Source organism: Sipha flava, unplaced genomic scaffold (assembly GCF_003268045.1).
Source record: "Sipha flava isolate LNK unplaced genomic scaffold, YSA_version1 2_pilon_pilon, whole genome shotgun sequence".
Taxonomy (NCBI): domain Eukaryota; kingdom Metazoa; phylum Arthropoda; class Insecta; order Hemiptera; family Aphididae; genus Sipha; species Sipha flava.
The window spans coordinates 1,455,017-1,481,492 of record NW_020272972.1 but is presented as its reverse complement, the minus strand read 5'-3'; the positions used below and the strand labels follow the sequence as shown (position 1 = coordinate 1,481,492).

Sequence of the window (26,476 nt, the reverse complement as noted above, 5' to 3'; positions counted from 1 at the left end):
CGTGATATAGACTACGAGCAAAATGAGCGTCTAAAAACAATATTGAACAGTGGTGATACTGTGCATGCGCGAGCTGTTATCATTAATATTTTGGTACAAGTGCAGCGTGTGATAGCACGACAACCAAATACGCGCTTTTTCTAACTCAAGTCCCAGATTTCAGAATAATAAAGATAAAAGTACTGAATTTGAAAGAAGTATGAACTACGAACTGGAACTTAGTTATTCATACTTAGTAAATAGTATACTTGTCTAAATATTTAATTTGTTCATTTGTTCTTAATTTTCGGTTGAGGAAAGTTATTTCGTATAATTATTCTGCAGTATCACCACGGTTCAATACTGGTTTTAGATGCTACTCGACTATAATCCTATTATTAATGAGTACTAAATTTTAATTTTCTTATCAATCGATTAAGGGTATTAAGTATTACACCATCACTTACATTGCAAAATAAATTTTTCCATGCAGTACCTACACTAATAAAATAATAATAATAAAATAACTGCTTTTTATCGAAATATTTACACTTAATCTTAATTTAAGTTTATATATTACAATTTCTGCTAATAGAAGGATAATTAATATTAATTTCTTCTGTTGACGCAACATCTGAGATACATCTCAGATCAATCGTTTCGCGTGTATTTGTACGTACAAAATTTGGATCAGCGTTATTATCATCAGAATCAGTGGCGCCGAACTTCTAAAATTATACTCAGGTAAAATAAAAATACAACGGCTTCAAGAACCCTAGCGGCCACAAACCTAAATTTTTACTTAATACAGAAAAATAATTTGTGCTCTAAAATTACGAGTATTGAGAATAATTCATACTAGTCAGACACTATTCCGAAAAATATTTTATTATGTATTTTAATTTAGGTAATTCACATTTGAATGTTTACGTTCCGTTCATACACGTACTGATCCAACAGAGTCTGTTCGGCATTCCTCGCGAGGTCAGAATATTGCAGAGTACAAACCATAGATCAGGGGCGGCTCCAGAGGCAGACCCTAGGGACCGCGGCCTCCTCCCAAGACCGTGCCGTATTTATAAAAAAATTTATATTGTTAACAAAAAATGCATATTATAATATGTACTATCATACGACACGCACAAGTATGTAGATAGAGCCATAGAGGTATAACGGTTGAAAGTTTTTCCACACTTCGGAGACTAAAAACCTGGCTTTGTTCAATGATGACTGAAGATGGACTATCAGTATTATGTCTAATTAATGTCTATCATAAAGTAGATATTCTAGATCAAATAGATCATATTATTGATATTTTTGCCAATTTTAAAAATAGACGACTTGAATTTGTGTTGTAAAAATTGTTGTTTTCTTTTTTTTATAAGACTTTGTAAAATTATAACTTGGCCAACTTCTACCAAGGCTCTGGAACCGTCCCTGCCATAAATCGGCCCCTTTGATCCCCGGCCTCATTTTAAAAATGTAGTCATGCCACGGCCTGACCTAAGCATAGGGTTCGGCACCACTGATCAGAATCAAATAATACATTTTTATCTTCTGTTTTATCTACCCAATTACATACATTTTGCATATTTTCAGTCATTATGGTGTGAAATAATCAAAAATAAAATACGAAAAAAATGCATTCACTTATAGTTGCGTATGAGCTCACTTTTCCGGAACTGACAATTTTGATCTATTGTTATTTCAATTTTCAATCTATGAATTGGGTTATTTTATTTGAGTATAATTTTATTATTATGTTATTTATTAAATTCCCAGATATGATAACATAAGGTTTAAATCTATGTCAACAATATAATAATTAAATAATAGCCATCGGTATTAAAAATAGTAATTCAGTGAACGCCGCACTAACCTCTAACCATCACTAGTGCCCAACGTAATCATGTGCTGAAATTAATTTCCCGACATTTCCATCTTCGTGTTATTTTTATTTTTAAATTCGGTTTAATATATTTTGTAGTTCTTTCGATATTTAAGCACATCATAACCTAATACTAGTTTGCAATAAAGATTTTTGTGAATTCGCCATCGAAAAATATTACAAGTAGGTATTACAAAAATAAATGTATTATACAACCGCGAGTAAACAATAAGATGACTATTCATTAAGAATGTACAGTTAAATATTATCATTATTATTGAACCATATAAACGATTTGTTCAGCCAATAGGATCGTCAATAGAAATTAATCGGTTTTAATGATCGTTTAAACTGACACGTATGAACGCGCTTGTATTTTCGCTGCAGGTATTTCAGGTATTATTTTAATCTCAATGATCCGGTGAAACTTTTGAGTTTCTATTTCTTAACCATTTCTAGATATCCCTAATAAACTCTAGATAAATCTCGCAGCGTATCGTCGAATCTAATCAAATTAATTTCAGTTTGACCATTTATATAAAAGTACAATTTATTTTATAATAAAATAAATATAGTATATTATAGTTTAAATGATAATATCAATATATTAGGTGTTACGGATTATCGAAATATATTGTCCGTGCACTAAATAAACATGAACTGATTTTGTTATATATATTTGGAACTAAAAGAAAAAACTTTAATTTGTTATAATAATTTTAAGGCTCCAACAAAAGTGTTGTCGTATTAACGCTCTGAACCAAGACTGCCTGCTACGTTTGTGAGCTCTCCCATTCGAACTCGTCATCCGGCCAAATGGGCTTATTCAGTAGATTCCTTAGATCAGTCGTTTGGGTAGGGGTCTCATTTGCCTTTGATCACACACGCATCAGTTCACGATATGACTCATTGTGTCATCATGATGTACACTTATACATACTTTAATTTAGATAAAATACTAACAAACTAATATAATAAACAGTGTTTCTTAACATAGGTCTTTTTTTTAAAGTCGTGGGGTGTTCAGACATAGAGGACACCCTCCTTAAAATACGCCACTCAATATACTACAATCGACCATCAAGCGTTCAGTTAGCCTTGGTTAATTTTTGTATCATAATCTTTTAAAAATTAAAGAAGAACATCATGCTAGTTTATTAAATGTTATCGACGAATTTGACAAAACCAATGAATCACTTTTACCTAGGAATATTACATTTCATAATCTTAATGTGAGTATATTTATGTTAGCACTTAAAATATTTATCTATGAAACTTTATATTTATTATATTATTATTATATCGATTCAAGAACTTAACTATCCTGTTATATTTTCATTCATGTAGAACTTGGACACTAATCGATTAGACTTGGAACAGAAATCTTTACATTCAGTTAAAAATAATTCTCAAAATAACTTTATTCTTACTGACCAGCACAAGAATATAATGGAAAAGTAATAAAACAAATAAATAAATAAATTTCAAAATATTATAATGAAAAATATTCAAGGGTGCTCATTGGGTGAGCAAGAAGGGGAATACCCCCCTAGCTTTTGTATCTATTTTACATTTATATAATTTTATTAAATAATTCCATTATAATGATATTTTCAATAGTAATTTGACACTTATCAAGTCATGTATATATAAATTATTAGTAATAAATAAAAGGTAATAAAATAGTTTACTGCTGTTGTCACCAATTGATATTACTGAATGCATACTAAAAACACCATTTGTTTTCATTACATTGAAATTATTTTCATTTAGACTTAATTGTTCACAAGTATAAAATGTGATCATTGATATCATCTTGATATGTTATAACACAATTTTGACTTTGATTACTATATTTTATTAAGGTTGAAAATTCTCATGTTTTATTAACTATATATTATATCACATCAAATATCAACTATAAAAAGCAATAATTACAATAATATTAATTTGTCTAGATTAAAACTCTATAAGTCAATATTCTTGGAATTAAATTATTTTCATAAACTGAAATGTAAGGGTTTTAAAAATAATTATTTATATTAAAATTAATTTGTTATATTATATTGTTCAGTATATATTTTAAAATTTAAAATTTGTTTTGTTTACTGTATATTGTACTCCAGAAAAAAATCTTTAAAAGATATATACATGTATATTAAAACAAGTCTTATAAGCCTATGCAAACATTTAAATATACTTGGAGACACAGTTAATAATGAAAAAATCAGACAAAAAGATATAATACATTTTGTTGATACAACTACTTGTATATTACTAGAAAAAATTCAAGATATATCTGATATTATTGATGATTTATTAAAGGAAGGTATGTTAATTTACTAAATATTTTTTTTAAGTAAAACACAATTTATGTTTTGTATATAGAAAATATAGCATCAAAACAAAAACTAGAAGTATTGAATATAAAAGATTTTGATTTATACACGTTTAAACCCAATTTAGAAGAATGCACAAAAAAAATAAAAAACTTAAAAATAGAGGTAATCTTAATTTGAAATAATAGTTGTTCACTTGTCTAATTTAAAAATTAGTGTCTCTTAACTCAATTTAGGCAATGAATAGTTATAAATATATTTTAAATGTAAAAAAGGTTATAATTATTCTTGTACCTATAATTTTAAATTATTTTTAAGAATAATATTTCCTTGGATGAAAAAAATGAAGCAACTGTTGATTTGAATGCAGAAAAAGAAACTGTATTGAAGCTTAAGTAATTTTTTTAAATTATTTGTTAATGGAAAAGTACACTCAGTTATTTTTATTTTATTATTAATTTTCGAAATGAATCCATGTATATGACAATTTAAAAACTTCTCTGTAATTCCTAAATAGTTTATTTTCTAATTTTAAATTAAAACATATAACTTGTATTTGTTGGCAAGAGCAGTAGTAATCAGTTGCCTGTTACCTCAATACTTAAATTAATTTCTCTTTGAATTGTGAATTTCGAAAAGGGCCATCTCGAGTTTAGTTTATCAAAATAGACTTTGCTACATTTTATCCACATATGGACTAGTATTTTATGAGTGAGAAGGACTCATATCCCTTTTGTATTATAATGAATGAATGATTCAATTATTGTTATATTTATTAATTGCTAAAATAAAGAAAATAATTCAAAAGAAAAACAGTTTTTTTTAGTTACCTGAAAAATTTTTATTTTCAGGTATGAGCCCTTTTCAAAATTGACGTTCCATATGTATTTAGTATTTAGTGAATATATATATATATATATATATTAATTTTAAATTATATTTATTAGGAATTTTTGCTAAAACTTACTAAATGTGTGATCAAAATAAATCCAGGAACAAAGTTATAATTTAATTAAATATTAATTAAATATTGTTTTAAATATTACAAATGTATGATTTTAGGCAGAATTTTAGCAAAAGAAAATTATCTCAAAATGAAATTAAAAAAATAAAAGTTTATGAAAATGAGATGTGTATCAATTATGATGATGTTAGTATGTTTAAATGTCTTTAAACTATTAATCTATCTTTTTTTTTTCAATTTTGTTTTAATTTTTATTCTCAAATTTATTTGAAAAAAATATTACATTAGTATTATTATTACTTAATTAAATCATGTTTTTATTAAAAATGTAAAATGCAACTTTATTTTAAAGTAAAATTAATTATTGGTTATAATTACTTATATTCATATTTGAAACAAAAGAACTGATGGTAGTACAAGTGTAGTAATAGTGGTAGCCTATATCTTGCACTCATATGTAAGCGTAGGCCTTATTATTACTGTGTAAAGCCTTGCTTTGATGCTTTTAGAGAATGTTTTTGGTTTAAAGAAATTGCTTAGTGCAAAATATGCTCTTTCGGCTTCATTACCATTAAACCTCCCTATCTAGTCATTTTTTATACTCAGTACTGCTTCTAGGTATCGAAACTCATTGATCTTTTCGAAAACTAGGGATCCCATAAATGTTATTTCCCTCATCTAGTATTTCAGTAGTATTGTATAGTTATTTATTATAATATATAAATATAATATTTATTTATATATTAATAAAATATAAAAAACTGTCAGGTAAATAAAACCAATTATAATTGATGTAACAACTTTTACTTAATTACTATAACATTAAAATTATCTTATTGACAACAAAATCAAAGTAAGGTAATTTTTTAGTCAGGAGAGAGCTAAGAAAATCTTAAATATAATTTGGATGTTACATTTTCTGAAAGAATAAATGTTTAAAAAGTTTTAAACTATTTTTATTTTATTTTTATAAACAGGATGATACAAGTTTAAATGGATTTAATGACTATTATGTATGTACATGTAGTGAATCCATTTCAAAAAAAAATAATCATTCTTTAGACTTTTCAAGTTTAAAAAGAAATTCTTCACCTTTAGGAGATAATGGTAACTCTATCATTAAAAAACGTAAAACAATTCAAGAAATCTCTCCTTATCAAGTAAGTTATATTTAACAAATGTTTTAATCTTAATTTGTTATGAATCAATTAAATTTATCCTAACCGGATTTTTATACCATTTCTGATTATATGTGTATGTTACACTACATGTTAATTTACATTTAAAAAAAAAGTTAATTTGCTTCTATCAGATTTCAAAAGTTAATGCACAATTAGTAATTTAAAATTGTTTTATCTATTTTAGGAAAATATAATATCTATTCAAAGAAGTGTAGAAGACAATGGTGTATTAAATATTAATTTAAATTTAACTTCAGAATCGAAAAAAAAAAACTATAAATGCATTAAAAGTAATAAAGTAAAACCTGAATTAAATACTGGATCAACTACTGTTATTAAGAAAATGTTTAAAATACCTGATGATTTTAAGCACAAAGTAAAAATAGTATAATTTATTACTAATAATTATTATTTAAATATCAGTTATTTCAGAGATCATTTAAATCTGTGAATATTCCAAAAGATGATAGTTGGTCTAAATCAAATTCACCAGTTAAGCTTGGGTCTATTTCTAAAAATGTTGGATTCTGATGGATTAAAAAAGTAATTCATAAATTTGATTCATAACTGTTTTTTATACTAACGTAATTTTTATTATTTAATTAAATGTATGATGAAATATGTTTATGATATTCATAAATGTTTCATTAATTTCCTGGGCATTAGAATTTTTTAGTGTGTCAATTTAGTTTAAACATAACAATAAGTTATCAAATTTCTATTTTATACAATTAAGTGAAACAGATATAAATATTTTTAGATGCTTAGAATTGAAACAAATTAATTTGTTTATACTGTTTCTATTTTATTTATTATAATTTAAATTATTATTGAAAATAGCTTCAACAAATAGGACCATTAGTTTAATTTTCACTATTTTACATTTATTAAACTAATATTTAATTTTATTACACTACCTATGGTAATATATTATTAGTATATAATTAAAAACATATATATTATTTTATATTTTGTATTAATAAATTGTTTCTCTTAGGTTCTTGCAGAAAATTTCTGTTAACAGAAAGAAAGAAATTATTTAGAAATTATCTTAAGTTATTTATTTAAAAAAATTGTATAATTCAATTCAAAATGTAATATAAATATTAAGTGTAGTAAAATAATTTTGGAAAGTATAAAATTAAATCTTTATAATAATAACAAAAATGAACTTTAAGTATGTTTGTCTAATTCTACTATATTTTATTCTGCAAATCCTAAAATTATACATGTAATTTTGGATTTTTTCGCCATTTAGATATTCCTATTTATTTCATATTATATTGAAATTTACACTACAAAGTAACTGAATTAAATAAAAAATTTAACTAATTGTGAAATAATCAAATAATAGTAACGGAAAGGAAGTCACATGCGGATCAGAAAAACAATAGTATGGAAAAGCTACAGATTACAAAACAACGCCATCGCCATTTGAATGTTTTGATCAAGGACAAGGTCAACCAATTGGCGAAAAAAACTATTAACTGACGATGACACAATCAAATAGCATTTATAAGACTCCAGTTCAGTACACCAATTACAGACTTATCTAGTAAGGACATATGCAGAAAAGTTTTTGGGGGTATTTTTGAAAAGTAGAACTTTTTTTTAATAAACATACAAATTTTTTTATGAAAATAAGTTATAATTAGTACTTACAATACTTTTTTTTAAATATATACAAACAAATTTCAAAATTAAATCTTATTTTTGTGAAGTTTATCTTTACAATTAACTTCTATGTCTCTATGTACATTTAAAAATGTTAATCCATTTAATCTTTCTTTCCTGTTTTGTTACGTAAATACGTTTTCAATCTATGGAGGGAAGAAAACAAGCGTTCACTTGTAGCTAAGGATACTGGGAGCGTAGCACCAATACGCAAAAATCAATAAACTGATTCATACAGTGTTGAATCGTTATTTGTTTAGAACTTCGATAAAACTTAGGTACTGGTCGATTTTCATTTGGCATGCCCAAATAATGCCTGTAACAAATATAAATATGGAATGAGTGAGATAAATTACCAAGCAAATACTCGAATAATTAAGTTAGAACTTACCATCGCCATATAACTATTTCGGCTATTAAGTCCTCTGATGTTCCAAGTATCTTATTTGGCCATTCTGTTATTAAAGTGTGTGCTGTCTCTTTTATTCCATTTGTATCCAATGTTATGCATTTCGACGGCAAAATATTTGTATTTTTAAAAGTAGTGTATTATGGTCAAATCTTGAGCTCAATTGATTCAGATAATGATCTAAAAATTGAATAAATATCGATTTACAATGATATGCTTCCGGGTTGCCTGCATAATTGTTACGATATATTTGATTTTTAACACGTCGAGAAATTATCATTTGGATACCTACCGTTTTTTTCTGCCGTTTCCGTTGCTTGTTTAAACATTTTTATAATTACTTTCTGCATTTTCTCTCATATGATTGATTTCTTCATACAAATTATTTGAATACTGAACGCAACTGCTTAAATCGCAATCTACTTTTTGCAATGATAAGCTGAGGTTTTTAGTAATGCTAAAAATCGGTTTTAGTACTAATAATGCAACAATAAATTGAGGTGTACAATTGATAAAAGAAGAATGTGTGGTTGCACTCCATTAACTTTACAGGTTGTTTCTTCCAGTTCTTCAAACACAGAGCATATTCAAAATATTCAAAATCATCATAGAATAAACTGAGCCAGTTTCAATTTTCCACCCACCTTATTTTCATAATAAGTCTAATTAATATATTAACTACTAAACTATGTATAGTTCTTGATGTTTTTTCTACTTCAACTTTAAAAATTACCATATGATCAGCATTAGTTACAGAAAGAATCAAGGGTATGCAGTTATGCTATTTTATAACAATCTTAGCACTTTCATTAGAGTTGAATATTAAAAAACTAAAATAGAATATTCAACCCCAACATTTGAATTTTTTTTTCTTTTAAATATTATGATTCAGTCTCAATTGAATGATTTTGATGCTACGAAACAATTTTTGCTAGGAAAGCACTATATAAGACATTATAAAATAATATATAATTTTAAGCAAACCAAAAAAGGTTAGGTTAGGTTTTCAACAAAAAAGTTGCTTAACATTAATGCTAAGTAATTTTATTTAAAATATTAAATGCCATTTAATTACATTAATCAAAGAATAAATTACAATATGATATTAATAACTAATAGTTGTTATCCATTACTTGAGACTTCCTAATTTAGCTTTAATAAAAATAAATAACTTTATTATAAACGCAAACAAAATATTTAATTTCATTTTTTAACTTGAAATGTATTATGAATTCTTACAGTATATATATATATATTATAGATTATATACTTAATTATTTGAATATGGCTAATAGAAATAAAAAAATGTTTTTTTTTTTTTTTTTAATAGCAAAGTACAATATAAAAGGATAAGTACTGTATATTATTTATTAAATATAGTTATAACTAAATATTAAAGTTTTCTTAAGGCAAAAGTTTGATATCCATTTCTTCCACTATTGAAATACCACTAAAAACAAGTTAATTTCAACTTTAATACATTGGACTAAAATATACAGAATTGTTTATGAAAATAATTAATGATAACTTACTCATTATTTCTTTTTACTTCATAATACGTATCCACCAAGTCTCTTGCAGACAATTTATTCAAAAAACTTGGATCATGAGTAATAATAATTAATTGGAAAGATTTTTGTAAGCTGCGACGCTGTACGATTCTTTAACAAATAATAAATAAGATATTTAAATAAATAAATAAATATGTTTAAAGTATATCTAACATACCCCGATAAAGCTTCAGCTAAGCTTTGTATATTGGATTCATCTAAATTTGTTGTAGGCTCATCTAATGCTAGTATACCACAATTTTTACTAAATGTTTCTGCTAATGCCATTCTTACAATTAAGCAAGCTAAAACCTAAAAATTTCAAAAATAAAACCATAATTACATGGAAGTAATAAAATTATTAACTATTACTTTTTGACCAGCGCTGCATCTTCCTCGCATATCCAATTCAATATCATTTTTTATCTGCACAACTTTATAATTGAAGACTCTTTTTTTACCTAGAAAAAATGATAGTAAGTTTCTAAAGAAATATTCGATATATCAGTTTATTTATAATTATACTTGAATCAGTTGATATGGGTTTGTTATCATCAGATGTTTTTATTTGAATATAGTCTATATCATTGCCGGTGTAAATATCTCTCCATAAATTTTTAATGATAGTATTTATACTTTGCATGTGATCTGTATGAAACCGATTTAATGCCCATTCAAGAGCTTTAGCGTACTTTGATAAATCACTTTCAACACGTTTTAAAATCTCTAGATTTACTTTTTTATGCAAGTATTTATGTTCAGCATTTAAATAAGGAATAGCTGATAAATCTAGCCTAATACTCGAAATAACATTATATAATTCATCTACTCTACCAGAAATTTGGTTTCTCTGAAAAATATATATAATATTATAATCTAGATTTCACAGTAAATATAACTATAAAAATGTTACTTCTTTATGCAAGGTTTCTGATTTTTCTCTGTTACTTTTTTTTTCATACATCAAATCATCCACATCCAAATTTCCAACTTTTTTTTTTAATTTATGTATTTCAGATAAACATTCATTTTCTTCGTTTATTTTTTGTCTTAATTTTTTATTATTTTCCAAATCTATTTTTTGTATCTACACATTATAAAATAAAAAAACTCTTTTATATATATATGGTATATATTATATATATGGTATTTAGTTTTAATTATTTGCAAAAATTTAATATTTTCATTCATTTATTTAAATTATATATATTAATTAATTAGTTGGTATTTAGCAAAGGTGGGCATTAACTTGTTAAAAAGCTAAAGTTAAGTTAAAAAGTTAATTTTTTTTTTTACTTTTTAACTTAACTAGTTGGTTAATTTTCTAATGAACTTTTTAACTTAACTAGATTAATTGGCAGTTGAAATAACTTAGCTTTTTACAGTTGATTTAAAAAGGATCAAGTTAGAATTTTTTTAAATTTTTTCATTTATACATAAATATTAATATAAAAATTAAATAATCATGTAAAGTAAAATAGTCGCATATACTGTAAATCAGATGTCATATATGATTTTGTAGATTCGGGGATCACCTTTGGGTATTGAGTTCTGGATACAGAATGTTATGTATAAAGAATTTTAACTATAAAGATAAATAAATATAGTAGTGAGTGACCCCTTGATGTACAATGTCATAGTATTTTTCAAACACTTCAGCGCCACTGCTGTATATTATGATAAAAAATTAAATAGAATTGTTTATTATAATTTAGGAAATAAATCTTTCTAAAGAACGAAGTCATTTTATATGTGATCTACTTACTAATTAAAAAAAATAGATTAACTTTTTTTAAACTGAGTTAAGTTAATTTTTTCTTTTCTTATTAACTTATAACTTATCGAGTGAAATTTATGAATTGTTAACTGTTAACTTTTAACTTAATGATATTGTGTTCTCTTAACTTAACTTAACTCGAGTTAATTATTTTCATTAAATTGCCCACCTTTGGTATTTAGGTAGGTAATAAATTTTAATACAGTTTACAATTTTAATGTCAATTAAAAGAAAAATTTGAATAGTTATAAAAAAATTTAAGTATTAAATAAAATAGTAATATACAACTAATAAATGAAAGCAAATATGGTCTAAAGTATACATTTTATATAAGAATAACTAATATTAATAATCTCTAATAGGAAATAACTAATAAAAACTATAAGAAGCTAATATAACATAATCAAAATATAAAAATAGTTATTGAAAATAAATCCATAAGTTTACTATTACATTGTTTATACTAGTGTTCTTAATTCATACTATCTTAATTTGGTATTATTTATTACTTAGTCATTAGTAAGGCTTAGATTTTTAAATACAAATATGTAAATATATATATGCTTTTTTTTATATATGATTTAGAAATATAATTTTTATATATAAACTTGTTTTATGTCATTCTAATATCAAATGAACTAATTTATTTTTGCTTTTTTTTATTTTTTAATTATTCCAGCTTTGGCATATTTATATGTATAATATGCTATAATAAGAAATGTAAAAACCCGGAACACAGATTAAATGGTTATATTAGATCATTATTGTTTTCATTTATTCACATCATTATTAAATATAACGTAATGTTATCAACAAAAGTTTATGGACCTAATAATTTCATTACTATAAATCTAGCAAAATACATGGTAGTAAATTATTTTTTAATTTATATTAATTTTTCAATTTTATAACTAGTTTCTGTTAATTTTTAGTCACACTTTTTTTTTTTTTTATTATCTTTTTTTAAAAATTAATATGCTTTTTCTTTGATTTCTTAAAACAATTTTGTGCTTTTTTTTTGTTGTTTATTATGCTTTAAAATCTGAGCCCTATAAATTAGATTTATAATATAAAGTCAATGATTAAATTATTTAGTGAAATCAGTTAAACTATCTACAATTTTACATAACAGGTTTTAAAACTATTTTAATAAATATGATTTATATACATGCATATTGATTACCTCTTGATTAGCATTATATTCATTAATGGAATCAATTTGTTTTTGAATGTTCATTTGGTTTTCAACACATAGTACTTTTTCTCCTATTAAATTGTCTATCAAATTATTTACTTCTTTTATTCGTAATGACCACTCTTTTTTTTCATAATCATTAATTAATGTCTCCAAGTTATTTATTTCTTGAAATTTTTTTTCTAGAAACATAATCTGAAATTAAAAGTGAATTATTTTACTGAATATAAATTTTTTTAAAATTGATTCTAGTATTACTTCTTTTCTCTTATTTTCAATATTTTGCTCATGCTGTTTTTTAATTTGATCAAAGTTTTTTATACAAGTTTCTAATTGGTTTTCAATAGGTATTATGGATTTTCTACTACTTTCTAATTCTATACTTAATGTTGCTTCAAGATTTTGTAAATCATTCAATTTATTCATCATAACTTTTTCATCTTGTAGTTTCCTTTTTATATTTAACTCATCACTTACAATTTGATTTTGTGCAATTTGCAAGGCATGTAATGTTTCATTATATTCACTCAATTCATGTTGTTTTTTTTCTAAAGTGTTGTAGATATTATTTATAATTTTTTTTAAAGTGCTCTGCTCAGATAGTGCTTCTTGAATACTTCTAGTAGAGCCTGTTTCATTTATTTTTGATATTAAACGTTGTTCTTCATTTATATATCTTTGAATATCATTATAATAACTATCAATCATTATTACGTCAGATAAAATGCTTTTAGCAGTTGCTTCTGTATTTTCTAATTTTTCAAGAGTATCAGATAATGTGGACAATTCCTTGCGACATTTATTTGACTTATTTTTAAACATTTCTATTTCATCTCTAATAAAAAAAAATTATTTTAGATATTAAAAATAAATTGAGTACAATAATATAAAAAGTTTTACTTGAGTTTAGGTATTTCAGTGTTATTCAAAACTGCTATTCTAGTATAGGTAGGTTTTAATTGTTGAAGCTTAGATTGTTTTTCGAGAAGTGTTTCTAATTGTGTTGTTGTTGTTTCTAATTCATTAGGAATTTTATCAACTCTCACATTTAACTATAATAATAATTATACTATAAATGTATACAAAAAAAATTTAATTAAGCTATAATTATTAGTTTTACATCATTTATGAGTTCAGTCACTTCATCCATAGAATCAAAGCCACGATGACAAAGTGGACAACAAGGATCCTTAGCTTCTAGACTTTTTATATATCGCCGAAAAAGATGACCAGAAGTTGAGACTGAGCCCTTTTGATTCTATGATAAAAAAAAATAATCATTGTCCATATATAAATATCAATTTATAACAACATATTCAACATTTTATAGTAGGTTTAAAAAAAAAAAAAACACAACTATTTTTCAATAATGAAGATAATAATGAATAATTTTTACTAACTTGTAATTCTTCCACTTTTTCATTAACTTCTTTTACTAATACATCATATTCCTGTCCTAGACACATATCACTCATAGCAAGTTCATCATCAGAAAGATCTCTTTGTTTTCTACGTAATGTTTCTTGAGTATGATTATAGTTTGCTTCAAGGGTTGTATATTCTCTTTGCATTTCTGATACCATTTTTCGTTTGACTTTGACTGAATCAGTCTAAAATATATTTATAACTTAATTTTACTGAATATTTAGTAATAAAAATCAAATGCATACCAAATTATTTAAAAATTTTGTAAACACAAATTTTAGTTTAGGTAATTTTTCTTCAGGTATATACCCAAGTAGATCGTTTAACACATCATTGACTTTGTTTTGTCTAAATAATTATTAGACATAAAAGGTGAATGTAATATATATATATATATATACATTAAACATAAAATATAATATATTTAAATATTTTCAAATTATAAATAATTCCACTTACAATTTTTTAAGTTTGTTTACTATTCCCGATTTATTTAATAGTACAGAATCAAGTTCTGCTTGTACACTACTAAATAATTGTAATTGTTGTACTTCTTTTTCTACAACTTCTAATTTTAAATTTAATCTATAAACATCAATGTAAAATAAATTAACTTTATAATTATTAAAATTAAAATAATAATTAATATTATTAAATTTTTTTTATAAAATTCATATAAATGTTTACTTATTTTTTTCTTCTTTTTTCATATTTATTTCACTTTTAATTTCATCAATATCAAATGATGCATTTAATGTTCTTAGTTTTGTTTCATTATCAACTTTTGATTTCTCAAGTATTGTTAACTTACTTGCTAAATATTTAACCTTAAAAAATTGATAAGTTATTGAAAAACAATATTTTTTTAAATAATTTAAATTACTTGTTCAACATCTTTCGACAGATTTTTAATTTCAGAAGAATTTTCCAAAAAATGTTTTTCTTTGATTTTAATCTCTTGATCTAGTTTAGCCTTTTCTACTCTCAAATAATCAATATTTGATTGCAATTTAATTTCAGTATTATAATTTTCTTTTTGGATACATTCTAATTTATCATTCATAGATTTCAATTCATTTGACAGAATTCTTATTACTTCTATTCGATTAAATTTTGTTAAAGCTGGTACTAAATTAATAATAAATTAAATTCAAAAATTAATGCTGCTGTTAATAATATTAAATATAAATTAATATTTACAAATAGTTTCCATTTCACGTGCTATTTCAGTTATTTTTGTACTTTGTTTTTGCATATTATTTTGATATTGTTTTTCCTCATTTTGATAACTCCCTAAATTTATTTGTTCTTTATTTATCTTTTCTTGAATTCTATTTTCATCGCTAATAGAGTTGTTTTTTTTATCAATCAATGTTTTCTTTTCTTCATTTTTTCTTCTGTAAAAAAAAATTAAAATTACAAAAATTAGAATATTCATTGATCAAATAGAAGTATTGAAATATTTCCAAAATAGAAGACTCAAAAAGTTGTAACTGAGAAAAAGAAAAATATAATTTTCTTTTTTAACATTTATTATTTCATACAATTTTTAACCAAGAGAAATTGTGACCAAGCAGGATGAGGCAGCTGGGTTTAAATGCACAGTTTGTTTGTGGACAAGATGAAAGCTCAAGGAAACAACTACCAAAGCCGCAATAGTCAACATGCAACACAAAAAAATAAATAACATCCAATGGTCTTATCTTCTGCAGATTATTAGCAATAAAAACAATGTTTAAACTTCTATAATAAAATATAACTTGTACACCATATAATATATTACAACTTTTAGTTTAAAGGATAAGTGTAACTATAACTAATTTATTGAACATCCAAAAACAGTTGAGTAATAAATATTTTAGCTACTTTTCCAATAAAGGATACTAATTGTTTGAAATAATAAAAATCTACTCGTATAAAAATAAAAGTATGTCAAATTTTTTCAATATATATTAACACTGAAAACCAACAACTATTTTTACATAACTATTATTTATAACAGCTTAGGCTATTGGATAAACAACTTTTATTCATAGCTCTAAATTTAATATTTTTTTTGTGATAGTTTGACTTATAATATATATTAGTAGTATATTAATTTAATATTTACAATAGAAATATATTTTTTTGATCAGATTATTTATAAGTCAAAAATAAAAAAAAAGATAGTAGTATGTTTCCTTAAAATCATCCAAACACAAAAATTAAAAAAGTATTTTAAGTAAGCTTACATCAAGTTATTTTTGAAATTCATTATTGCATCATCAATTTCAAAATCATTTCCTTCAAACTTTACTTTGATTACTGATTTTAATTCTTTTTGAGCTAATTTAAGAGATTTCAACCGTCCCTGTGAAGTTAATAATGAATTTTTTAAAACAGATAAGTTATCTTCAATGTGCAATATTTCAATAAATCGGTCTTCTACGGGCTTCAAATCATTATCGATGATGTTCATCTTTTTTTCTAATTCTTCTAACAGACAATTTTTATTATCTAGCATAGATCTTTTGGTACGAGCTTCTTCTCGATAATTTTTTAAATGTTCTAATTCTATATCAGCTATCTTTTTTTCTGAAAATGTATAATTATTTTTTATAAATACAAAAAATAAACAAAAATTTGTGATTATGATTATAATTAAAAATACCTATTTAGTTTTTATATATATTATAATATTATTTTTATTCTAAGTAATTACAATTTAATTAATTAATTTAACAGTTGAAATAACAATATATTCCATTAAAATTATAAACCAAGTGTTAATTATATAAATGACAGTTAATAATAGTTGGTTCTTCTTACCTTGACCAATTAACTTTATTTTATCACGAACTTGTTTAATACATTTGTCATATTTCCCAACGTCAAATATTGAATCAAATTTTTCTTTAACTTTTTTGTCTTCATCTAAAGGCCTATTGAAAATTGAAAAGTTAATTGTTTATTCACAATTTAAGCACTTAAAAATATACCAATTAGAGTCTTCTTGGTGACAAAAAACAACATCTTTTAAAATCGATTTTGAAACTCCTAAAAGATCACACATCACTTCATCTATATTTGTACATTTGTGTGAAGTACTTTGGCCCTATAAAATAGTTATATTTAATTAACCATACAATTAATCTGAATAAATAACAACTGGTCAAGTTATGATGTTATAAATAGCCAATAGGTATCATTTTACAATATTTTCAAATTAATTTTATAAAAATACCCAACAAAAATTAGTTTCAGGTGAAATAAAATAAACCTATAAGTGTTTTACAATTTATAAATAAGACTATACCCACAACTTTGACAACTAAAAATAATGTTAATGATATTGTTTAAAATTAATTTACTTTTCTAGAAATAGTTTGATCTAGAGATTTGGTAGTGACAGTTTTTAATTTTTGAGTCGATTCTAAAGTCTTTGAGACTACAACAGAAATATCCTTAATGTCACGAAATAATAGTTTTACATTGCCTTTAACCTAAGACAAACAAAAAATGTCCATTAATTAGATACACTTTAATATAAATAAAAATATAAAAATATTACAGTATTATAATCTGATAGCTTAGGATCCCATACAAAACCACCAGATTTTGTATTTTTTGGTTGGTCTGAACATGTTACATACTTAAGGCACTCAATTATGGTGGTTTTTCCACAACCATTTTGGCCCAAAATTAATGTTAGTGGTTTTTGAAATTTTAAACTCTGTTTTTCATGTGGATGATAACTTCTTATACCTTGAATTGATATTTCTTCCAGTGTAGACATTTTCTAAACATCAACATATGTATATATTATTTTATCAACCTGGAACTGGTATAGTTCATAGGAATTCAAATAAGAAAGGAATAAAATATAGACAGAGAATATGTCATGCCTTAAAGTTTCATGAAAGTGTACATTTATAACCATAGATTATTTATTAGATCCAAGAGCTATTCAAGAGTAGAAGTTCAAGAAAAATACCTAGCAAACAGGGCATTCCTACCGGGGTTAATATATGACAGATCCACACCAAATTCCAAACTGATTATACCACAAACAGGCCTATTTTCTTCTATTGCTAATGATTTATACAGCATATAACACTATTGTCAATGACTTTTACTATTTACAAGTGGTGTTTCTCACCAATGAATTCCGGAGGCAATACAGCCATTAGACTAGAATAAAATGTAAAAAGCTCAATCAATAGGTCATAAGAATAAAAGACCTTTGATGTCAGGATAATGACACTAACATTTGACCAGCCATTTAGGGACATTTAAATCAGATTTCAAAATTCCTGTTGATCATGAAATGTTCTTACCACTCAAGTAATGCCAGCATTTTATACATTGACTGGAAAATGGATTTAAAGGCAAATCCTGTAAATGTCTAGCATTTTCTTTGATAAATGGATGGTTTGATACCACTATCTATAACCTTGAAAAACCGACCATATTAAAAGAGTTAATGCTTCAACACTGAAACCATAGTGCAACAGTGATCTTAATACAATGCTGAGAGTTGTTTCCAAGTATTTCCATGAGAAGACTTTTATAAAAAATGTATGCATTTCAAGAGGACTAGGTATTCGTCATCTCAATTTAATGGCTTACGTTTCTAAGAAAACTTTTGGTTAAACATTTTGAAAAAAAACATTCATTAGTAATAAATAGCGGATTTATACGCGCAAAAAATCCTCAAAATATGCTTTTAAAAATGCTGTAATATGATATAAAATATGTATTTATTTTTAAATATGTACTTAAATATTCACTTAAAATGTTGTTTAAAATTATGTACAAATATGTGAAATGTATTATAAATGTAAAAATATATATTAATTAATATGGTATTAAAAAAAGTATAAAAAGCTTTTAAAATATTATGTCTTCAAGTCAACACTTAAATTCTATATTATTATCTTTGGAAATAACAACCGATCGCAATTTTATCAATATTATGTGGCTGTGAACGAGAAATACGACGAAAACGAATATGTGCTATTAATAATAATATGCTCTATAAAACTACAAATATACATTTAATAGTTAAAAACGTTGAAATATGCAAAATTAAATTGTGTTATTTTAATAAGAAAGATCTAAATCAAGGACAATGCTCATTAAATTTCAAAAAGCTTATTCCAATACATATAAGCATTTGCATATAAATCCGGTCCTTAGGAATAAGGAGAAGAAACAGTACAATACCAAGAAATCATATAAATTCTCAGTTCAATATTAAATAATGATTTATCTAATAAATATAGCTAATGACAATTTTTTTCAAATAAGTAAATTATTTTGGTCAGTAATGAATTTAAAAATTCTTAAAAATGAGAACCATGAATTGTTTAAATTCAAAATGTTCAGTATGGGAGAAAAAATATACCCAAATGATAAGTGAATCATAAACAGTTACAAAAAAAAATGTGTTATGCTACATATGTAAAAAAACTTACTTCCTTGCAATACACCTTTTTTTTCTTATGTTCGGGTTTCGCATGTTCAGTCATTTTCATTATATTTAATGAACTGATACATTCCCAATCATAATTAATATCATTTGCTATTAAATTAACTAAGAAATTTGAATATATTAATAATATAATTTTATGATATTATATTATTTTTTATTATATTTTATACACTCAAATTGTAGAGTTTGAAATGCTGAGCATTAATCATTTTTCAAATTTTTTGCGGATATGAATATACAATAATATAATATAATATATAATAATTTTATAATATATATAAAATGAATATAATATGAATACCTTGGGAATTTTTGGGCGGGGAAGTATGGCGGGCACGGGGTCGTAATAATTACGTAAATTCTAGGTAATGCACATACTTACGTCGTCCTTAAGGCCCTTAAGGTATGTAACAGTGTGTTGGAACAACGTTTAAGACTGCAATTGAGTGCTATGTTCACAGTTCACTGTCTACCTTTACAAGATTACTGCTCACAGTCAACAAATAAGACTATAGGTAGGATAAAATAAACTATTACTTATGCAGTGAAGACGTAACAATAAATATTAAACATGACTGCAACTTCATCGTTATGAATAAAAACGATTCATGGACAAACGAACAATTGTAACTGATAACATGTTATAAAAGACCGGGCTCAGGATATCAAATGAAACAACCGTAACCTATCATAACCAAAATAAAAACACGGTACAGTCGTTTCTAGATAAATTGACAGCGTCGGCTGCGGCGCGGTAACGAAATTCCAGGGGTTCTCCGTATTTGAATATTATTACCAAAAAGATATCAATATAAACCAACAATAGTCGTAAAACATTTTAAAACTTATTTTACGTTATTCATTTAAAATCAAATATTCTGATAATGTTCTTTTATATTATGAGTAAATATCCATCTATATTAGTACATTTCATAATTATATCCATATCACATTGATCTATTAATAAAACTATGTGGTCAAAACACGCCACAGTAAATTTGGGATCCGCCTATCGAAAATCACCACCTTTGGTTAAATGATCAGCAGAACCATGGTTTATCTATAAACCTTATAACAGAACAACGTATAACCAGTAACCATTGATCATATCACAAATATAAATAAATTAATTTATACACAAATAAATAAGTTATAATATATATATGTATATATAAATAGTTATTGGCCATAAAATAATATATTACTCTATGCAGAGATTTTAAACATTTAAAAATTTTCAAAAAATCTGAATTTTTAAAATCTCTGACTCTAAGTTATGGGCCATATGACCAGGGTTGCCACCTAACCTTAGGCGAATTTCTGGCAAATTCAGTTATTATTTCACTTTCATCGAATTGCTCTTTTTTATTTATATTAGCCATAGCTAACCAATTCAGTCTTTTTTCCGACATGGTGCTTCTTAAAAAAATGTTTAAGCGATTAAGTGCTGAAAACGTTCTTTCCGTAGTGAAAGAGATAACTGGTAACGTGGCGAATAATTGTAAAAGTATTTTAATGTTAGGTCGAAGATTGATGCGACGAGAGAGTGAATCAAGAGCAGAATTCAGTTTTGGAATAGTATTATGACTCCATTGTTGCCTCCATATGAACAGGTCAGCTCTGATTGTAGATGAGGCATCATCATGGAGATCCTGGACATATATTTTAGCAGCTTTTATAATATTTTTATCGTCATACATATTTAAATTGGCCGGAATAAGTCCTTCAAGTGGCATAACATCAATAAGCCTTTGATTAAAACGAGCATCCATTGATTTTATTAAATTATTATTAGTCAAGATACATTATACATATAAACACGGCCCTTGGGGGGGGGGCTATAGCCCCCTTGGCTACGCCACTGCGTTCAGTGCCGTTTATGAAAAAAATCTCTAATAATTTTTATAAAATTTTTATATATGTGTATCTTCAATTTTATTTTTTCGGAACCAATCTAGCCATATCATACAATCTTGTTAGACGATCTCTTCGTCGTTCGCGCGACACCCAAAATCGACTGCCTAACCACGCCCTCGGGTCGGGGGCATGGGTGGATCTAGGGGGGGAGTTAGGGGTCAGCTGACCCACAGTTAATATGTGTTGACAGAATTGGCCTCTTGAAAATTTTTTTCTCCTTTTAGATCTTGGTTTAAACTCTTGGACAGTTAGCTCATCGGAGTTACTTGAAAATCCGTCCCTGGTCGTGGGACGGCGTTGGCGTGCGACACAGCTGTACTTACGCGACGTGAAGTCAAAATTGCGTCCCCAACGGTTTTCGTAGGATTGTTCGATTATTTTTTTTAACCACTCGATTATTAATTTCACATGCTAATCGGTTATTTCGATTAATCAAAAATTAATATTCAAACCGAAAATCCATTTTTTAACGACTGATTTATCAATAACCGTATTCTAACTAATATTTGATTAACCGATTAATCGACTTTTTTTCAATGGATAAATTGATTCCTTAACTTTTACATAATTTTCAACAAGATTTGCAGGATGATATGTTGATGCAAATGTCCACTTTTATAATATTATCCTTAATATATTCCTAATTATTTAATTCAGAACATCATATTAGCATTTAGCACAGATTTAAAATTTAAGTATATATATATATATATATATATGTATATATATATAATATACATAGGCGCACGTTATGTGTGAATGCAGGGGGTGCTTGAATAATTTATAGTATACATATCCTTAGGGGGCTTTTCCCCCCACATCCCTCTAATATTATAATCAACTGCGTTTCCATAGTTTTTAATTTTTATTAATAAATATTTAAAAGTAATTATATTATAAGTTATAATAATATGTAATTATTAATAATATACGAAACAAGATTTAATTTCCTGTTTGATGATGCAAATTTTTCCAGTATAATTCCCCTATCTATTTTATTGGAAAGATCTCTCTCAATGCTAAGCGTAGATAATATAAGAATATAAAGTAAGATAAGATGATATGATTTTCTATAATATTATGATTGCTGTTTATAATTTAATAGTTAGACAAAAACTGAAACAGTAAAACGTGCAATTATACAATACTGTTTTAATCATGAATTCGTCAACTATGTTATATATTATTGTCAATTTATAGTGGAAAAAAAAATGTACAAATTATTGTTGAAATACTGAAATAAATATTCTAGGAAACTGAGGATGCTAATTTTAAATCTGGGGGTGCTAAGTACCCCCGAGCACCTTCCTATGCACGCCTATGATAATATATCGATAAATCAGAAATTCGATTATTTGGCGATTAATCGAATTTTATAAAAACTGTAAAATAATCGACGGGAAAAAAAATAATCGTAATAATCGAATAGCCCTAGGTTTTTGAGAGGTTTGCAACAATAGCGGGCACCGAATTGAATGGGCTTTTCCGTTTGTGTTGTTATTTTTATTCTCGAGAATTGTGCTGCATAGCTCGCTGACAAGTCAACAAATGCGTTATCCAAACATGTCGTTTCGACCAGAAACATCCGTATCCCATGGTACCCCGTTGCAGTGCGTCGTATTTGTTTCGAACGTTTTTCGGCCAGCACTGGGTGACGAGTCAATCTCAATAAACGATTTTTTCCTACGTTACGAATCGTATCGACTGCAGCTTCCGCTGTGATCGCCGATTCGACTCGTTCGTTGGACGATTAAATCTAGCAAAATATGACGGTCGCGATACAGATTTCGACTTTGCTGAGTTTCGCGGGGTAGTTACAGAACCGCGTCTCCGCTGAAATATGTTATCGCCGAATATTTGAGTAAGAAAAACACTGCGCGGCCTCCACCACCGTTCCGGACACACTCGTTTCCAACAAAATTATCCACTTTATTTGAACGATACTAATTTAACTAGGATTGAAGTAATTATGGATTTGGGTATTCACTTTGAATCTGACGTATCTTTCAAGCTGAACCATAACTTGATCATAAACAAAGCTTCTAAAATACACGGCTTTGTCAGAAATAGAAACAGAAAAAAAGCACACAAACTTTCAAGTATATAATTTGCCTTAAAACTCTGTATTGTTCCCTTGTTAGGTTATCCCAAGAATTTGGGTCCACTTGGAATGGCTATTTTGTTGTCGGTGATGTTGAACCAAACAACAAAACAACAAAGAAACAAATATGCGAATCTTCTTTGTTGCGCGTCCAAATACCGACTAAGCTTCTGTTCGCCACCAGGCATCCTCGCTTGACTCGCTTATTACCCGAGGCAAGTTCAGACAGGGCGAATCATGTCGAATCTTGATTCGCGTCGTGTAAACCCGGCTTAACGTAGACACTAAACTATGGGAATGGAAACCAGACGGAGACAGTTTTATCGCTCTTCTGTCGGCCGCTAGAGCAACTTAAAAGTTGCATTGTTATTACGCCGCTCCATATGCGCATCAATATATGATTGTGGAGAAGACGTACTATAATAAATCGTCCGTGTGATCTAAAGTAATTTTATTTCAAAAGTAATTTATTCATATCATGATAACAATAATGATAATACAATAATGATAACACAATAATGAACTTAGCCGATTAGATGATATGTTGAGATAATATAATATTTACTACCGTGCTAAGAGCGAAGAAGCAGAGTGTTTAGAAATAAGTCGTTCTTTTTTAATATCCTGTCACCTTGAGTAAATTGTCTTGACAACATAAATATTAATTTGGGACAAAGGGTTTTTAGTTTAAATATTATAAATTAACAGTCAAAAACATAAAATAAGGTGGTAGCAAAAACTTTAATCTAATTTTTCCCACGGTAGAATCGAATATAAAATCGTGTTATTCGTTAGTTGGTGACACTGATCTGTCGATCGGACAGGGATTATGAAATAATTGATAAAGTTTTGATAAAGGGTCAAATAACATTTTATTTTATCCTTAAGATCTTTTAAGTTGGTGCGTTTTGGAATTATTATTTTCTTTCAATTAGTCAATTATGAAACCCATCGTGGAATATGAAGTTGCAACTACGGTAGATCCCACTCCATTAAACCTTTTGACAAATGGTCCAGATTACGAAAAATACCATTCGACATGGTTGAATGACAAATGGTTACCTTTCTTGGGGTTTTTTGTAGGTAGTGGTGCAGTATGGTATCAAGATGTAATGGCTAGAAAACCAATATATGCTGGTAAGTTCTAATGTTGGTTCCACAACCTTGATATTCATCGAAAATGCATAACATCGTTCTCCCGCCTCCGGTTTGGACATACTCGACTTCCTTCTCACTCCTTTAAACTGTCACTGAACGATTCCCCTTACTGCACACTACACCATGACCCTATGGTCTGTGATATTAACCATCTACTCTACATCTGCCCCAGCCTATCAACACATCGTGACCACCTACTATCTATTTTGAACACCTCCAACATCCCTTTCGATACAATAAATATTTTTTCTAATAAACAAAAAAACATCATTTTAAGTATACTATCTTTCTTTAACCATTCAGGCTTTTTAATCTAATTTTATTTTATACTGTTCTAATGCTTTTGTAACAATAATTGTATTTTATAATTCGTAATTGTTGAAACTAATTGTATTTACAAAGTTTAAATAAAAAAAAAAAAAAAAAAAAAAAAAAAGTTCTAATGTTATGGGCTTTATATTTATCTAACTACTCTATTGAAAAAATTAACTTTTTTTACAGGATTACACGTCAAATTGGGTGCTGGTATTGTAGGTGCTGGAATACTTTATTATGTAAACAAATATAGAGATACTTATCTAGCCGACAAGGATGCTATGTATAGGCATTATGTTCAATTACACCCTGAAGATTTTCCACCACCTGGTTTGTTTATCAAATACATAATATGATTTCTTATTTATATATTATTTAAAATAAGTTAAACATCTGTATCAAAATGTAATTTAAAAATAAAATAACAGTTTGCTTTTACTTTATATTTCATCTAAATAAAATCTAATTAATATCTTTATCATTATTAAGGAAATAATTGATATTTAGTTTTAGAAAAAAAAAAATGTATCGCAACATTTAGCTACTAGCCCAATTAATTCAATCAAATTTTAATACTTGTTATATTCTATTTAGTACGCCACTTAGTAGTTCACTAGTTTGATAATAAATTTGTTTACCTAATAATCAACTTTACTTTTAGATGTTTTTAATTTATAAATTTTTTTTGATTTTTCTTGTTTTGTTAATAATAATTTGAATTTTTTTGTTTTAGAACGCAAGAAGGTTGGTGAAATGTTCAAAGAATGGGTCCCTGTTCGTTAATTTTTAAATATTTACAAATTTAGAATTGGTTTTTCAGATAATGAATTAAAATGTTGTTGTTTAAGTTAAGTATTTCAATTGTAAAAAAAGTGTAATTGTAGATTATTTTTTTATACAGTTTAAACAGCTGTACAAATATAACATCAATAGAAACTTTTATTATCTTTAGTTATTTTATTTAAGTTTATTTTTTCTTAATTAGTAAACTATTAACAATTTTTAAAATATGGCATTTATAACTATTCAATGTATTATTTTTTTTTTATTGATCTTATACACATCGACATTTAGGTCATTAGTATATTTTACCTTTTTAACAATTCATAGGTTTTATATTAAATTATATAA

At 26.1% G+C, this 26,476-nt stretch overlaps 4 protein-coding genes and 1 long non-coding RNA gene across 8 annotated transcripts; 4 read left to right on the top strand and 1 right to left on the bottom strand.

The window, feature by feature from the left end:
- The first annotated feature begins 199 nt into the window (after nt 1–199).
- On the top strand, nt 200–1,775 carry LOC112686023. The gene is made up of 4 exons (XM_025558123.1): nt 200–235; nt 630–723; nt 887–1,051; nt 1,762–1,775. The coding sequence occupies exons 1-4, from the start codon at nt 200–202 to the stop codon at nt 1,773–1,775; spliced, it is 309 nt and encodes a 102-aa protein (XP_025413908.1).
- Nucleotides 1,776–1,854: 79 nt separating this feature from the next.
- On the top strand, nt 1,855–4,027 carry LOC112686166. Of its 3 annotated transcripts, none has more exons than XR_003148867.1 (4): nt 1,855–2,050; nt 2,865–3,099; nt 3,215–3,324; nt 3,994–4,027. It is a non-coding gene; the product is annotated as an uncharacterized LOC112686166 (long non-coding RNA). The 3 variants fall into 3 exon arrangements; XR_003148868.1 differs by lacking the exon at nt 1,855–2,050 and adding an exon at nt 2,605–2,722; XR_003148866.1 differs by lacking the exon at nt 1,855–2,050 and having other exon boundaries at nt 2,731–3,099.
- Nucleotides 4,028–4,061: 34 nt separating this feature from the next.
- LOC112686164 lies at nt 4,062–7,988 on the top strand. Its single transcript, XM_025558355.1, has 8 exons — nt 4,062–4,196; nt 4,256–4,371; nt 4,525–4,601; nt 5,269–5,356; nt 6,148–6,330; nt 6,536–6,727; nt 6,775–6,894; nt 7,706–7,988. Exons 4-7 carry the CDS (start codon nt 5,336–5,338, stop codon nt 6,880–6,882), a joined length of 504 nt encoding a protein of 167 aa, XP_025414140.1. The 5' UTR covers nt 4,062–4,196; nt 4,256–4,371; nt 4,525–4,601; nt 5,269–5,335; the 3' UTR covers nt 6,883–6,894; nt 7,706–7,988.
- Nucleotides 7,989–9,725: 1,737 nt separating this feature from the next.
- LOC112686163 (DNA repair protein RAD50) lies at nt 9,726–20,501 on the bottom strand. Of its 2 annotated transcripts, none has more exons than XM_025558354.1 (22): nt 20,233–20,501; nt 17,932–18,159; nt 17,732–17,863; nt 17,360–17,475; nt 17,190–17,302; nt 16,613–16,955; nt 15,582–15,778; nt 15,265–15,509; nt 15,069–15,208; nt 14,841–14,966; nt 14,627–14,729; nt 14,357–14,566; nt 14,077–14,214; nt 13,857–14,008; nt 13,215–13,791; nt 12,945–13,151; nt 10,898–11,071; nt 10,510–10,834; nt 10,357–10,445; nt 10,163–10,296; nt 9,967–10,095; nt 9,726–9,884 (listed from the first exon to the last, which is right to left on the bottom strand). In XM_025558354.1, the coding sequence occupies exons 2-22, from the start codon at nt 18,154–18,156 to the stop codon at nt 9,839–9,841; spliced, it is 3,921 nt and encodes a 1,306-aa protein (XP_025414139.1). In that variant the 5' UTR covers nt 18,157–18,159; nt 20,233–20,501; the 3' UTR covers nt 9,726–9,838. The 2 variants fall into 2 exon arrangements, with proteins under 2 accessions (XP_025414139.1, XP_025414138.1); XM_025558353.1 differs by having other exon boundaries at nt 20,237–20,500.
- Nucleotides 20,502–24,710: 4,209 nt separating this feature from the next.
- LOC112686162 (NADH dehydrogenase [ubiquinone] 1 subunit C2) lies at nt 24,711–26,287 on the top strand. Its single transcript, XM_025558352.1, has 3 exons — nt 24,711–25,009; nt 25,532–25,675; nt 26,079–26,287. The coding sequence occupies exons 1-3, from the start codon at nt 24,814–24,816 to the stop codon at nt 26,126–26,128; spliced, it is 390 nt and encodes a 129-aa protein (XP_025414137.1). The 5' UTR covers nt 24,711–24,813; the 3' UTR covers nt 26,129–26,287.
- Nucleotides 26,288–26,476: the final 189 nt, after the last annotated feature.

Bases quoted from the DNA above. Each gene is read 5' to 3' on its own strand.
- LOC112686023 (XM_025558123.1), top strand. From the start codon at position 200: ATGAACTACGAACTGGAACTTAGTTATTCATACTTA. The intron at 236-629 runs GTAAATAGTATA...GATACATCTCAG, and splicing joins AACTTAGTTATTCATACTTA to ATCAATCGTTTCGCGTGTAT. The intron at 724-886 runs GTAAAATAAAAA...ATTTTAATTTAG, and splicing joins ACTTCTAAAATTATACTCAG to GTAATTCACATTTGAATGTT.
- LOC112686164 (XM_025558355.1), top strand. From the start codon at position 5,336: ATGTGTATCAATTATGATGAT. The intron at 6,331-6,535 runs GTAAGTTATATT...TATCTATTTTAG, and splicing joins AAGAAATCTCTCCTTATCAA to GAAAATATAATATCTATTCA. The intron at 6,728-6,774 runs GTAAAAATAGTA...TTTAAATATCAG, and splicing joins CTGATGATTTTAAGCACAAA to TTATTTCAGAGATCATTTAA.
- LOC112686163 (XM_025558354.1), bottom strand. From the start codon at position 18,156: ATGTCTACACTGGAAGAAATATCAATTCAAGGTATAAGAAGTTATCAT. The intron at 15,510-15,581 runs GTAAATATTAAT...TTATTAATTTAG, and splicing joins ACGTGAAATGGAAACTATTT to TACCAGCTTTAACAAAATTT. The intron at 14,567-14,626 runs GTATGCATTTGA...AATATATTTTAG, and splicing joins CAAAATTTTTAAATAATTTG to ACTGATTCAGTCAAAGTCAA.
- LOC112686162 (XM_025558352.1), top strand. From the start codon at position 24,814: ATGAAACCCATCGTGGAATATGAAGTTGCAACTACGGTAGATCCCACT. The intron at 25,010-25,531 runs GTAAGTTCTAAT...CTTTTTTTACAG, and splicing joins TAGAAAACCAATATATGCTG to GATTACACGTCAAATTGGGT. The intron at 25,676-26,078 runs GTTTGTTTATCA...TTTTTGTTTTAG, and splicing joins TGAAGATTTTCCACCACCTG to AACGCAAGAAGGTTGGTGAA.